This window comes from Erinaceus europaeus, chromosome 11 (assembly GCF_950295315.1).
Source record: "Erinaceus europaeus chromosome 11, mEriEur2.1, whole genome shotgun sequence".
Classification (NCBI taxonomy): domain Eukaryota; kingdom Metazoa; phylum Chordata; class Mammalia; order Eulipotyphla; family Erinaceidae; genus Erinaceus; species Erinaceus europaeus.
This window is the reverse complement of record NC_080172.1, coordinates 106,224,681-106,240,279: the sequence shown is the minus strand read 5'-3', so window position 1 is coordinate 106,240,279 and position 15,599 is coordinate 106,224,681. Positions and strand designations below refer to the sequence as shown.

Sequence of the window (15,599 nt, the reverse complement as noted above, 5' to 3'; positions counted from 1 at the left end):
CTAGAACCTGGGTACTTGCACGTAGTAATGTGTGCACTCAGTCACGTGTGCAACCACCTGCTCTGCTCCAGCTTTGACTTAAAAAGAAATGTTTTATTTATTTTAATGAGAGAGAAATAGATAGGGAGAAAGATAAAGAGAGGCACCAGAGCACTGCTCAGTTCTGGCTTATGGTGGTGCTGGGGACTGAACTTGGAGCTTTGATTTTTAAAAGACCATTTGGGGGTCAAGGTCATAGCATAGTAATGATGCAGATGACTTCCATGTCTCCGGCCCCAAGATCCCCGGTTCATTCTCCGGCACAGTCATAAAACCAAGGTGAACAGCATGTCAGGGAGACACAGAGCAACAACAACAGACACGCCACTTTCACTTTAAAATCAAAAGTTTAAAAGCTTGGGATTTAGAGTGGTAAGTAAATTCCAATTCACCCACATACAAAATAACTTCAGTTTCCTCAGAATATAGTACATTGTTTCAGTGGATAGATACCGGTGATTTACAGAGAAACATTTTTTTCCCTTCATTTGATATCTTTGAATATAGATTTAAAAAAATTTTCCTGGTGTCTTATTAGTAAATAAATAAATATATATATGTAAAACTTCATTAAAAGTGAAATTGTTAATTTAACTTATGAAGACTGATATACAGTAGTGTCTTGACTGGTTTTTTTCTTTCATTTTTTTTTTTAGTTTTTATTTAAAAGAGAATTGTTCTTCTTAAAATCATGATTCTTAAAAAAGGTCTGAGCTTCCACTTGCAAGGGGGAAAGCTTCATGAGTGATGGAGGTGTCTCTCTTTTTCTTTTCCTTTCTATCCTTTACCTCTCAATTTCTGTCCTATCAAATAAAAAATGTTTTATTAAAGGACTGAAACACACATATGTAGTTTACAGGGAAAAGTATGAAATCTTCTACTTTACACTTTGTTTTTCTTCTTAAAAAAAAAAAACAGCCTATAGTATCATGCGCACAGGTGACTCAGATAATTCTTTTTTTTTTTTTTTTTTTTGCCTCCAGAGTTATTGCCGGGACTCAGTGCCTGCACCACGAATCTACCACTTCTGGAGACCATTTTCTTCCCTTTTGTTCCCCTTGTTGTTTTATCATTGTTGTGGTTATTATTATTGTTGTTGTTGTTGCTGTCATTGGATAGGACAGAGAGAAATGGAGAGAGGAGGGGAGATAGAGGGGGAGAGAAAGATAAACACCTGCTGACCTGCTTCACCGCCTGTGAAGCGACTCCCCTGCAGGTGGGGAACCGGGGGCTTGAACCGGGATCCTTACACCAGTCCTTGTACTTCAAGCCACGTGCGCTTAACCCGCTGAGCTCCCGCCCAACTCCCGACTCAGAGAATTCTTACTTTCTGATGTTAAATTGGCATTATTGCCAGTACACACAACCACACTCACTGGATATACTTTTCATGTGACACCAGTGAAAAAGAAAACATTTGAAGACATATTTATATTTCACTTTTGAAACCATCCTTTCCCTCCAATCAATTCTCTGAATTTGCTTTGTGTTTGGATTTGCTTCGTGTTAGTTTTCCACGAGCCCGTGTCCTCTGACAATTCCTCAGCCGTGGAAGAAGGGCTTTTATTACACTAATGATGTATTTAATTAATTTCTGCACTGGGAACCTAGCTCAGTCACTCAGCATCTGGCCTGGGGATGGCAACCTAGCAACGGGTAGGAGTGCAGCTGCGCTAAGCAGCAGAGTTAGGATAGAGGTAGAGTTAGGATAGAGGGCACAGGCAGATATGAACTATTTACAGAGATGGATTTGTGAAGGTGCGGAAGTGGCCCAGGGCCTTTTCATCTGCACACAGGGTACATGTTTCACTAAGGACTCAAAGATAAGCTAGTTTAATTATACAGCATTTCTTGCCGAGTTTAGCGCACATAGTACGAAGCATAAGAACCAACGCAAGGATCCGGGTTGGAGCCCCTGGCTCCCCCACCTGCAATGAGGGATGCTTCACAAGTGGTGAAGCAGGCTGCAGGTGTCTGTCTTTCTCTCTCTCTTACCCTCCCCTCTCAATTTCTCTCTGTCCTATCCGATAAAAAAAAAAAAAAAGGAAAAAGGATCATCACCAGAAGCAGTGACTTTGTAATGCTGGCACTGAGACCCCACGATAAGCCAGGAAGCCAAAAAAGAAATAAATAAATAAAAAGAAAAGAAAGAAAAAATTATGCAAAGCTGACTGATGAGTAGTCTAATTTTCTGGATAGTCATAGGCATTTTGAATTCTGCAATAAAGCAAAAACTACTGTTCAAATTTACATATTACAGCTGACATTTTTGCTTTCACTTTTTATCATTCACATTTTGTGAATGATAAAGGGCTAGTTGGTATTAAAGTAGGCATGCTGAGGCACTGCTTAATCTGCTTAAATAATATTTGAATATGAGAGACATTCCAGTTATTATTATTTAAAAATATTTTTAACTTTAGTTAATTTGATAGGAAAGATTGAGAGGGAAAGGAGATAAGAGGAGAAGAGATTGACAGAGGTTAGAACCTTTGCAACAGCTGCTATGGAAGCTTTCGACCTTCCTGCTTTTTTCTCTTCTCCACTGTCTCTCCTAGCCAATTTCTTTTCTGAGTTGCCACTTCTGGTTTCTAAGATATAAAGGCATTGTCTCTGATCAATAAAGGCATTGCATTGCATTCCTGCTCCTCCACGAGTCCCTGATTCCCCCTGCATCGCTGAGTAAGAAGCGGCCCAGGTTGGCTCCCGTCGTGTTCTCTCCAACCCAGAGAGCACGTGCCCGGGAAGAAACACCTGTGACACGTGCCTGGCACTTCACGTCTTAAGAATAGAAAAAGGAGACTGGATCGACAGCTCAGGAAGTGGTGCAGTGAATAAAGTCAGAGGTCCTGAGTTCAACCCCCAACATCACATGTACCAGATTGATGCTCTGGCTCTCGCTCTCTCTCTCTCTGATAAATAAACATGTGTGTGTGTGTGTGTGTTTGTGTGTGTGTGTGTGTGTGTGTGTGTGTGTGTGTGTGTGTATGTTGATCTACAGTGCAGCTGGGAAGAAATGGACAGTGGGGAGAATTGCTGAATCTTTGAGGGCTGGAGGGATCCACACCAGCTTACTCATTTTCATTCATGCTTACTGGCCACACATCTTCAGTTATAGGCAGTGAGTTTTCTAACTCGATCCTCCCCTGTCTTCTCTGGGTGGATTCAGCATGTCTAGCCTTCTCTGCGAGGTGAAGAGTCAGAGTCAGGGCAAATGACATTAGCTTGAGGAGTTGTAGAGTCCTCATTCTAGAGAGGGAGGAGACAGCACAGTGAGACGGCCTTATTACAAAGTCTCAGTGTCCTACCTACTCACTTTCCTTTCCTCTGTCTTTCTAGAAGCACCAGACCACCCCAAGATGCACCCTGGTTTCTCCTGTTCTCTCTCCTAGTAACTGGCATATTCTTTATATCTATATCTTCTTGCCTTGACATATATCTTTCCCCTCTACTGGGGCTTTCTGAACCTGCCTGACTCTTGGTGAAGCCCCCCCCCCCCCGCCCAATATCAGATAAAGCTAGAACAACAGGGAGTTGGGCGGTAGTGCAGTGGGTTAAGCGCAAGGACCGGTGTAAGGATCCTGGTTTGAGCCCCCGGATCCCCACTTTCAGGGGAGTCACTTCACAAGCGGTGAAGCAGGTCTGCAAGTGTCTATCTTTCTCTTCCCTTCTTTGTCTTCCCCTCCTCTCTCCATTTCTCTCTGTCCTATCCAACTACGATGACATCAATAACAACAATAGTAACTATAGCAATAAAAACAAGGGCAACAAAAATGGAATAAATAAATATTTAAAAAAAGCTAGAACAACAAATACCACAGCACCACTCCACCACTGGTGTTGTATCCTTGTGCATGGTGATGCCCCCTGCAGGTGGGGAAACAGGGGGCTTGAACCAGGATCCCCAAGCCAGTCCTTGCACTTTGTACCATGTGTGCTCAACCCATTGTGCTACTGCCTGGGCCCCCTTGCCTGTATTTTTTTAATCATTACTTTATTGGGGGCTTAATGGTTTACAGTACACTTGCTGACAAGTGGGTATAAATTTTCATCTCCCAATAATAAATTCCTCACCTCACCCCCAACTTAGGGTTATTTCCACTATCATCTTGCCTGTATTTTAAAGGTATGATCACCAAGATTTGCCCACATATTGGGTGTGGATTTTGAGATTAAGAGAAATGAAGAATGAGGTCAAGGTGTTTGCCTAAGCAAATAGAAGCAAGGAGACTGGAGAGTGGCAGGGTGTGTGTGTGTGTGTGTGTGTGTGTGTGTGTGTGTGTGGTGTGTGTGTGTGTGTGTGTATGTGTGTGTGTGGGGGGGGGAGGCAAAGGATTGGATGAGTTCAGGCAATTATTAACAGATTTAAATTGGAAATGCCTGTTGAATATCCACGTGGAAATATCAAGTAGTTGAAAGAAGATGTGACTTTTAGCCATATGGGAGAAGCCCAGGCCAGGCATATAGTTTTTATTAAAAAGTATTAATTCTGAGGAGCAGGAGGGAATAGGACCAAGGGTGTAGAGGTTCCCATTAAGGTCTGCTGCTAGGGTGCTAGACTGTCTGTCTACATAAAAGAATTACAAGAGACTTGGTAATGTTCCAGGGATATGAACATGTATTGAAACAAAGCAGTAACAGAAAAGAGAGTGAGGGAGAGAGAGAGAGAGAGAGACTGAGAGAGAATGATGGTGATGGAACTAGGTGCTCCTTTTTGTTTCTGCTTCTAGGCTTATGGCTGGGGCCTAATGCCTGCACTATGACTCCACTGCCTCTGGTGGCCATTTTTTCCTTATTTCCTGATTTATTAAATAGGTCAGAGAAAAACAGAGAGGAGGGGGAGGGAGAGAGGGACAGAGAAAGATAAATACTGGCAGACCTGCTTCACCATTTGTGCAGCATCTCCCCTGCAGGTGGTGAGCAGGGGGCTCAAACCTGAATCCTTGTGTGGGTTCTTGTACGTAAAGTACCACGTGTGGTTAACCAGATGCACTACCACCTGGCCCCCTGAACTGGGTACTCCTTACAAGCAGGTGCTCCTCGACCCCTGATAAAAGCATTTCAAAGGGGGCCAGGCAGTAGTATACCCTATTGAGTGCGCGCGTGCGCGCGCGCACACACACACACACACACACACACACACACACACACACACACACACACACATTACCATGCTCAAGGAACTGGGTTCAAGCCCCTGGTCCCCACCTGCAGGGGGGAAGCTTCACAAGCAGTGAAACAGTACTACAAGTGTCTACTCTCCCCTTTCCCTCTCTATCTCCCCTCCACTCTCTCCACTTCTCTCTATCCTATCAAAGAAATTAAGAATTTTTTTTCTTAAAGAATTTCAAGATAAATATTCTCCATCTGACTTGATAAAAGTCAGTTTCACAACCAGGAGCCACCTGCCTAAAGACACACAGATGATTAAGTGTTAACAGCTGCCTTTTGAAGTAAATAAAACTGTGAGTTTCAGTTCCCTCGGCAACTTACAGCTATCCACATCACTCTGTCTCTCCCATCCCCATCCATTTGGCCTTTCCTTTATATTTTTTATTTTTTAAACAAATTTTCTTTATTTATTTTCCCTTTTTTGTTGCCATTTTTTATTGTTGTTGTAGTTATTGTTGTTATTGATGTCATTGTTGTTGGGTAGGACAGAGAGAAATGGAGAGAGGAGGGGTAGACAGAGAGGGGAGAGAAAGACAGACACCTGCAGACCTGCTGCACCACCTGTGAAGCGACTCTCTGCAGGTTAGGAGCTGGGGGCTCAAACTGGGATCCTTATGCAGGTCCTTGTGGCTTTGCACCATGTGCGCTTAACCCACTGCGTTATCGCCCGGCTCCCTTTCCTTTCTATTTTAACACTGGCACCAGCACAGGGTATCTTAATCTTCTAGCTTGAACTATTATGACTACAGAATCCTAATGGCATTTCTTTCCTACCACGTAATTCTAATCTATTCCTTGTACTTCTGAACATAGAGATACTTGGAAGTTGTGCCCAGTTCTACCATTGTTACTGGGCCCACCCTTACTCTTAAACTTATCTTCTTTCTTTCTCTTTTTAGGAGTTTATATTTATGTTGTAGGTGAGCCGAACTATTTTCACACTGTTAGGGGAGGACTCCTGGCGGAGGGACATTAGCAACTTCTCCCCCTCCTCCCTGCAGGTAGCATGGAAGATGAATGTGTGTGGGAATGCGTGTATGCGTGCGTGCGTGTGTGTGTGTGTGTGTGTGTGTGTGTGTGTGTGTGTTGGGGGGGCAGGGGATGCTGGAAGATAGTTCACTCAATACCACATACACTTTACTGTGCTTCAAGACCCAGGTTCGAGCCCTTGGCCACCTGGTGAATGCATGTAGTATCAACAAAAAACTTGGTGGAAAAAAAAATCCTACTCTTAAGTCACCATGTCTGCAAACTACAATCCAGCCTTGTTAGTGTTAGTGTATTCCACAGAAGGCTTCACAGTCTGCTGCTTTTCCACCTCCTGCTACCCTACCCTGACCCCACTTGGCATACCAGTCATTTCCCTGTGACACTGAATCTTTTAGTGTGAACCACCACACTCTCTTGCAGCTAGTTTTATGCAATGTTGTCCTTTTATGCTCAAACTAGTTAAACTCCCCTCCCCCATGAAACACGTGATGCTAGGTGTTATGTTTTTGTTGTTGTTGTTGTTCCATACTCAGAGGCAAGCTTAACATTTTTCACCATGAACTATGGTGTTTATTATAAGATTGTTTTTTTGTAACCTGGATCATATTAAGAAAGGCCCCTTCTGGGGGGAGAGTACAGGTCCTGGAAAAGGATGACAGAGGACCTAGTGGGGGTTGTATTGTTCTGCAGAAAACTGAGAAATGTTATGCATGGACAAACTACTGTATTTATTGTCGACTGTAAAACATTAATCCCCCAATAAAGAAATTAAAAAAAAAGAAAGGCCCTTTATTTTAGTAGTTGCCAAGAGTGTGTTGTTGTTTTATCATGAATGAGTATTGAATTTCATAAAATATTTTTCTGTATCTATTTGGTGTAGTAAGTCCATCCCCTTGATCAATCACAGACATCTTTCTGCTATTAAATTCGACCTTATAGTTCCTGGATAAACTCAGTCTGACTCATATCACATCTTTTTAAAGAATATATAAATATTTCTGGCTTCAGTTTGTAATATTCTATCTGGTACATGCATTACACGCTTTGCAGTGACTAAGGGGGAGCACATTTTGGAAAGGGAACCACAAACAGCCTGATAATTTGCACCAAAGCTTAATTCTACTTCTGTCTAAGGTTAGGGGCTTCAAGCTGGATCTGAGGACCATGGGGGGAGGAGATGTTTAAAACTTTGCATTACTACAAGAAAGTAAAAACATTTCCTTACTGATCACTTTCAGATTCAGTGCCCAGTTCAGTACACATTAAGTCTAAATACTGACACATGCTTTATTGTCTTAATTAAAAAGTTTTAATAATAATTACATGGATACCTAATATTTATAAATAAACCTGCTTAATATTTAATAATACAAGAATGAATGGAAATAGAAGAAAATGCCTCTAATGATCCTGTAAGCAAGCTCTCTAGATGTCCATGTATGACTTCTTTTCTTGTACTTTGAAGAGGCCAAGATTAACAAGGATGGTCTTTTCCAGTTCCAAGTAACTTTCATAGTCGGCTTTTAACTCAGCATCCATTACTTCTTTTGATTTCTTATATGTTTTCTAGAAGGAGAGAAAGAGAAATAGATGTCTAAAACACGGACAGCTCGGAACTATTCGGGACTGCAAAGGGGTTGTGTGTCAGCCATTGGCCTGAGTGCTGTGGTTGCCTGGGCTTTGCAGGAGGCTGGGGGGCAGGTGAGACGAAATCTGTTGGTGGTAGAGGGTTGTGGGGGGAGTTGCTGGCAGCTCTTAGGAGGGAAGACACAGCCACAGTGTGGAGGACTGGGAGCAGATTCCAACTAGCTCTTGAAGGTGGAGTGGAGAGAGTCCAATGCTGGGTTGGATGTGGACTCACAGGGCAGGAGGGTTTGAGGCTGGCTTGTAGTCCTGTCACTGACTGAGGGAGAGGCTGCTGAGAAGAGAGCATGTTTCCAGTTGATTTAATGGATGTGGCATTTTAATGCATTATAGTATCTGCTAGGGCAGCTGTGATTGAAAAAAAAAAAGAAACAGCCCGTCATTTGTGCCTTCCTTTAGATAAACGTTAGGATTTTTTACCTTGGCATCCTTCTGTTGCCTTTGCTTCTTCTCCTGTTCCCCATCCCCCACTCTATAGCCTTTCTTAAGAAATTATTTTTTTATTAACTTTATTTATTTATTGGATAGAGGTAGCCAGAAATGGAGAGGAAGGGGGGAGAGAGAGAGAGAAAGAAAGAGAGAGAGAGAGAGGAAAAGAAACACCTGTAGCCCTGCTTCACCACTTGAGAAGCTTTCCCCTTGTAGGTGGGGACTGGGGGTTTGAACCCGGGTCCTTGAACATTGTAACACGTGCACTCAACTAGGTGCGCCATCACCTGGCCCCTCCTATAGTCTTCCTTGTTGCAAACCCTAACTTTATAGAGGCTATTAGGGGGGCAGTATTAGTTAGTATTAGTATCTTCTTTTTTTAAAATGCTAGTTTCTTTAAGAGACAATTTTAATTTATGTTGATTTAATAAGATTTCCTCAGTGATTTAACAATGGTTTACAAGGTCAGAGAGCTTAACCTTGATGTGGCTCCACAGTGCTCCCACCCACCTAAAAACAGCCTCCATGGTTCCCACAGGGATGTTCTCTGCCTCTGAGCACCCACACAGTGATTGGTGTGTGCCCCGTGCCCTCTCCATTTGCGAGCTGTATTCTTCCTAGCCACCTTCCTTCCCCTGCTCTAACTATCTCCACTTTCTCAGACTCTTCACGACTGATAATCGTGCCTTCTTCATGGCATTCTGAAAACTGAACTCATCACTGAAAGTGCCAAGTCTTCAGATTAGTGCCTGGTATCAAAATCCATATACACTTTGTGTTAGCCACAGTAAACGAATCAGAAAAAAAATCAGAAAAATAAAACAAACAAACAAACCCAACTTGGGCTTGGTTGTGGAGAAGGGAGAAGAGAGGTGGAGGGGAGAAAGAAGAAAACTGTCCCTTTTGGAGTTGGTGTACTGCACCAAAGCACAAGATGCTGGGTTGGGGGTGGGGGTTCAGGTGCTGGAACATGATGGTGGAGGAGGACCTAGTGGGGGTTGTATTGCTATGTGGAAAACTGAGAAATGTTATGCGTGTACAAACTGTTGTATTTTACTGCCAACTATAAACCAAATACCCCCCAATAAAGAAAATTTTCTTAAAAAATAAAGAAAACTCTCCCTTGTAATATTTGTGATAGATCCAGCAACATTTCTATCACTTTTAGGTATATTTGAGAATTTAGGCCAGTCTAATGTCAAAATGGAGATTGTCTCTTGGGGCCTCCTACAGCCATGCCCTTACTCCACTCCTTTGGCCTCGCTCTGGGAAAGTCCATTCACTCCTAACTCTCTTTTCAGCCAGCAGGTTCCAGATGCTAGCATGATGTAGACCAGTCTTCCCTGGACAGACAACCCCATCAAAGTGTCCTGGAGCTCTGCTTCCCCAGAGCCCCACCCTACTAAGGAAAGAGAGAGGCAGGCTGGGAGTATGGATCGACCTGTCAATGCCTATGTTCAGCAGGTAAGCAATTACAGAAGCCAGACCTTCCACCTTCTGCATCCCACAATAACCTTGAGTCCATATTTCCAGAGGGTTAAAGAATAGGAAAGCTATCAGGAGAGGGGAGGGGAGTTCTGGTGGTGGGAATTGTGTGGCGTTGTACCCCTCCTATCCTATGGTTCTGTCAGTGTTTCCTTTTTTATAAATAAAAAAAAAAGTCCTTTGGGGCATCTGATTTGAACCCAGCTACTTTGCCTGGGCCTACTTAGTTCCAGGAGATCACACCATCCTCTCTCTGCCATCACTGTCCATTGACCCTCTCTCCACCCTCTGTCAGATGGGTTAAGTCAGTCTCTTGCCTGCTGACTTTGCAGACTCAAGCATCAGGACCTAGCCTTTAGGTTACTGACACTATTCCTTGCCATTCTGCTCTGATTCCTTGGTAACATTCTGACCAGCAACCGACCTCTAGCACTGAATTCCTTAAAGGTTTGCATTAAGGGGTTTGGTATTATAAAAGTGAGACTGGAACTATGCAACCCTCTACCACCCCCTTCTGCCTGCAAATTCCTTCTTCCTGTCTTCTTCCCCAGAACTCTTGCCTAAAATTTGAGCATGTCACTAGTGTTTGTTGAATTCCTTTTAAATCCTCCTTTTAAGTTCCACAAAGATAGTATCATTTCTGGCTCACATGGAAACTAACTTCCCCTCAATGTTTTGGTTTCAAGTTGAAAATTCCAGTAAGGTAAATTCCCATTACATATGTTGTTCAATTTATGACTACTGATGTTTTTCAAGAAGTAAGCTGCAGTCAGACTCAATGTTTGCAAAGGGAGGGGTGTATGATTGCTTTTGGATGCATGGGTTAAATACACAGGCTAATTGCAGGCAGCTGGGAGTCAGTCACGAAAAAGTGGTTCTTTCTTGCTTTCTACAGTAATACTAACAGTGAGCACTTAATGGTTTATTCTATGTGCGATTTATAGGTCAAATGCTCTAAATATTATAACACATTCAATCTCTACCACAATCCTCAGAGATCGTTACAATCTGTTCTCCCTTTTGTCAGCACTGGTTTCTAAGAACATCTTTCTTTTTTCTTTATTTCTTTCTCTCCCCTCTCTCATTTCTCTGCCCCTTTTAAGAACACATTTATAACTGAATTAGAATTATTTTCTTATTTTTGCCTCCAGGATTATCAGTGGGACTCAGGGCCAGCACTATGAATTCACTACTCCTGGCAGACATTCCCCCCCCCCCATTATATTGGATAGGACAGAGAGAAATTGAGAGAGGAAGAGAGATAGAGTGGGAGATAGAAAGACAGACACTTGCAGACCCGTTTCAATGCTTTTGAAGCATCCTCCCTGCAGGTGGGGAACCGGGGCTCGAACCCGGGTCCTTGCACTTAGTACTATGTGTGCTTAACCAGATGTGCCACCAATAAGCCCCCACAATAATTGTTTTCCCTTTTTGACCTATTTTATGTTCTAAATGGAGCCGAGGCATTTAATTTTTAAATCTGTTCACGTACCCACACCCTAGCTCTAAAGAAGTGACAGTACTGCTTAAAAGCGGGGTCTATATTAAATGGAAATAAATGTATATGGGGGAGTAGGAAATGTTTTGGGGACTTGACAGCAAGGCATGATTTCAAATTATGATTACAGCGGCCACCCTTTATCCATGGGGAATGCATTTATTTTTTTCTTTTTTAAGTTTTTTTATTTAAAAATTATCTTTATTTATTTTGTAGAGACAGCCAGTAATTGAGAGGGAAGGGGGTGATAGAGACAGAGAGACACCTGCAACACTGCTTCCCCACTTGTGAAGCTTTCCCCCTGCAGGTGGGGAACATTGGCTTGAACCCGGGTCCTTGTGCATTATAACATGTGTGCTCAAGCAAGTGCACTACCACCTGGCCCCCAGGAATGCATTTCAAGATCCCCAGGGAGTTCTTGAAAGCTCAGGTAGTACCAAATAAATTTCCTATATGTACATACATTTCCTATGTAAACATACCCATGAGAAGATTTAATTAATAAACACAAAAGAGATTGGCAACAATAACTAATAGTAAGCTAGACCAACATAAAATACAATGTAATAAAAGAAATACAATGTAATAAAAGTTCTGTGAATGAAACCTCAGAAATACCTCATTAAATGTAGTCTTTTCAGATCTCAATTGATTAGGGGTAACTGAGATCACGGAAAGAGAAATTTTGGATAAGGGGGCCTGCTGCATTATAATAAGGTGCTTGAAAAGCGTGTACCAGTTATTTTGTGACTATCTACAAATCTACGTCTTTGGGGCCAAGCTAGGCTACTTAAGTATTCATACTAATCATGGATGATGAATGGCATATAGGGATGGTTAGAAGTTATCTTCCCATCAGGCTGGGAGTATGGATTGACCTGCCAACACCCATGTCCAGAGGAGAAGCAATTACAGAAGCCAGACCTCCCATCTTCTGCACCCCAAATGATCCTGGGTCCATGTTCCCAAACAGTTAAACAATAGGAAAGCTTCCAGAGGGGCGGGCGGTAGAACAGCAGGTTAAGTGCACATGGCACAAATTACATGGACCTGTGTAAGGATCCTGGATGGGGGTCCCAGACTCCCCACCTGCAGGGGGGTTGCTTCACCAGTGGTGAAGCAGGTCTGCAGGTGTCTTTCTCTCCTGCCTCTGTCTTCCCCTCTTCTCTTTATTCCTCTCTGTCCTATTCAACAACAATAGCAATAACAACAATAACAACAAGGACAACAAAATGGGTAAAATAGCCTCCAGGAGCAGTGGGTTCATAATGCAGGCACTGAGCCCTAGCGATAACCCTGGAGGAAAAAAAAAAAAGAATAGAAAAGCTTCCAATGGAGAGGATGGGATATGGAACTCTGGTGGTAGAAATTGTGTGGAATTGTACCCCTCTTTTTTTTTCCTCCAGGGTTATTGCTGGGCTCCGTGTCTGCACCATGAATCCACCACTCCTTGAGGCCATTTTGTCCCCCTTTTGTTGCCCTTGTTGTTGTAGCCTCGTTGTGGTTATTATTATTGCCATTGTTGATGTCATTAGTTGTTGGATAGGACAGAGAGAAATGGAGAGAGGAGGAGAAGACAGAGAGGGGAAGAGAAAGACAGACACCTGCAGACCTGCTCCACCGCCTGTGAAGCGACTCCCCTGCAGGTGGGGAGCCGGGGCTCGAACTGGGATCCTTACCCTGGGCTTTGCGCCACGTGCGCTTAACCCCACTGTGCCACCGCCCAACCCCAATTGTACCCCTCTTATCCTACAATCTTGTCGATCATTATTAAATAAATAATAAGAAAGAACTCATCTTTCCATTAACTCCCCCCAAAAAAGGAAAAAAGAAGTTGTTTTCCACATCAGAACATGAAATAATGTGTGCAAAAAAGAGGTCAAAATATTTTTTTTTCAAAATGGAGGAGAATATTAAGAGTTGAACTATTGTCATTGCTAAATGTTTTTGAAATTAAGTTATCTGCTTTTCTTTCTTTGCCCCCTTTTTTGCCTCCAGGGTTATTGCTGGGTCTTGGTGCCAGCGCTATGAATCCACCAATCCTGGAAGCCATTTTTTCCTTTTTTATTTTTCTATGTTATTCGATGGGACAGAGATAAATTGGGGGGGGTGGGACAGAGAAGGAGAGAAAAAGACATCTACAGATCTGCTTCACCATTTGTGAAGCATTCCCACTGCAGGTGGGGAGCAGGGGTTTGAATCTGGGTCCTTTGCAGGTCCTTCCAGATAGTACTATGTGTGCTTAACTGGGTGTGCCACCACCCAGCCCCTAATAAAGTTCACCTATTTTCTAATGCAAACATTAAATATTTTAAATTTTTTATTATGTTTATTTATTGGATAGAGACAGCCAGAAACTGAGATGACAGGAAGAGATAAAGAGGGAGAAAGCGAGACACCTGCAGCACTGTTTCACCACTCACAAAGCTTTCCCCCTGCAGGTAGGGACCAGGGGCTTGAAACCCAGGTCCTTGTGCACTGTAACACATGCATTCAATCAGGTGCACCACCACCTGTTCCCCCTGATGCAATACAGCAATATATTTCCACATGCTTATGAATCTCATATGCATGATTGTGTTAGAGATGATATAGCATCTGATTATGTACTAGGCTACAAAAAATCTGAGGCTCATGAAGAAATTAGCTGTGGCACTAAGTGCAAAATAAGAAATGAGAGTTACTGGGAAGATGGCACAGTAGATAAAGCACTGGACTCTTAAGAATGAGGTCATGAGTTTGATCCCCAGCATCACATATGCCAGAGGAGTAATCTGGTTCATTCTCTCTCTCCCTTATAAATAAACAGATAAGTAAACAAATAAATAAAAGTTTTAAAATGGGAGAAAAAATGTGGACTGAGTGACCTCGAGAAAGCAAGAAGAAATGAACTTAGAGATATGTAAAGTCTCCAGATACCAGCAGACTAAAAAGAAAAGACCCCAAAATTGACAGCATTCATATTCAACAGAGAAGTTGCAGAAGAAGGGGCCGAAAGCTTCAGGGCTTCCTGTTCCCTTTTCCTAGAACTGAAAATGCATGTGTCCTGTACCAATGTCTCTTCTATCTCAAGTTCATCAGCTGCAGCACATGACGTTCTAGTAGAATCCTTATCTGTCTGTCTATAAGCTGGCATTTAGTGAAACTCGACTACTCATCAGCTTACTTAACTGAAAGTCATATAGTAATCCCAAACAGAGGTTACCAGTACTCTTACTTTAAAGGCTAGATAATGAAAACTCAGCAAATATAAGCGTTCTTGCTTCAGATCTCATAGTTTATGAGTTGGAAATATAAAAACTAAAATAAAAAGTGATTCAAAATTACTAGGGAGAGAGCATATTGCTTCTCCAAGTCCCTGCTTCAATCACCAGCACCACCACAAGTTAGAGCTGAGCAATGCTGTGACCATGGACTGTGAGCTCAGACCAACAGGGACTCAGAGGTTTACACAGGCTCCCGCGCTAGATATGAATAGACACGGGCCCTAGATATGAATAGACACAGGCGCTAGATGAGATTGGTGGGATTTACAGGTAATGGTATTTATATACTCTCTTCATATTTGGGAGCTGCTCTATGCCCTAATTCTACTTTCTAGTCCTATGTTCAACTCTGACACCATCTTACCAGGTAATATTTTTAATCCATCTGCATGTTAGGTATAGGGTTCAGGCAAAAATTACTGAAGTCATGGGCCACATACCACAGAACATACCTAAAATAGACTTCCTAGATTCTACCCACACGAAGATCCCTAGTTTCATTTGCTCAGTGGAAACCTACCTTTGGGTTCCTGTTTATTGGACAATTTACTTTTTATATCTGACTATCAAGTTGCAGATGCTACCATGATGCCATCCTGAACTCCCTAAGCAGATGACCTCACCAATGTTTTCCTAGAACCTCACTTCTCCAGAGCCCTACCCCACTAGGGAAAGATAGAAACAGGCTGGGGGTAGGGATCAACCTGTCAGCATCCATATTCAGTGGAGAATCAATTACAGAAGCCAGACTTTCCACCTTCTGCACCCCATCAAGAATTTCGGTCCATACTCCCAGAAAGGGATAAAGAATCAGGAAGCTTCCATTAGAGGGGATGGGACATGGGACTCTGGTGGTGGGAACTGTATGGAATTATAGCCCTATTATTTTATGATCTTGTTAATCATTAATAAGTCACTGATAGAAAATTTAAAAAGGAAATATTTAAACAAAAGAGAGGAAAAGTGAAACAAGTTGAGTGTAAGATACTGTTTATTCATGTTATATCAAATTATTCACTAAAGGAATACTTTCCTTCCACTCTAAAAAATAGAAGAAAATACATATACCTCTAACA

The 15,599-nt window shown here is 42.4% G+C and overlaps 1 protein-coding gene across 2 annotated transcripts in view; it reads right to left on the bottom strand.

Annotated features, from left to right (window-relative positions):
• Positions 1–15,599, bottom strand: part of DNAI3 (dynein axonemal intermediate chain 3) — a 110,631-nt gene that overhangs the window by 4,314 nt on the left and 90,718 nt on the right. Inside the window, exon 23 of one of the 2 annotated variants that reach the window (XM_007524741.3) lies at positions 7,504–7,767. The exons of the other annotated variant lie outside the window; for it this stretch is intronic. Within the exon in view, the coding sequence (XP_007524803.2) occupies positions 7,627–7,767 (141 nt within the window). The 3' untranslated portion in view covers positions 7,504–7,626. Of the gene's footprint in view, positions 1–7,503; positions 7,768–15,599 lie in introns of those variants that run through there. 2 annotated transcript variants of the gene reach the window in all.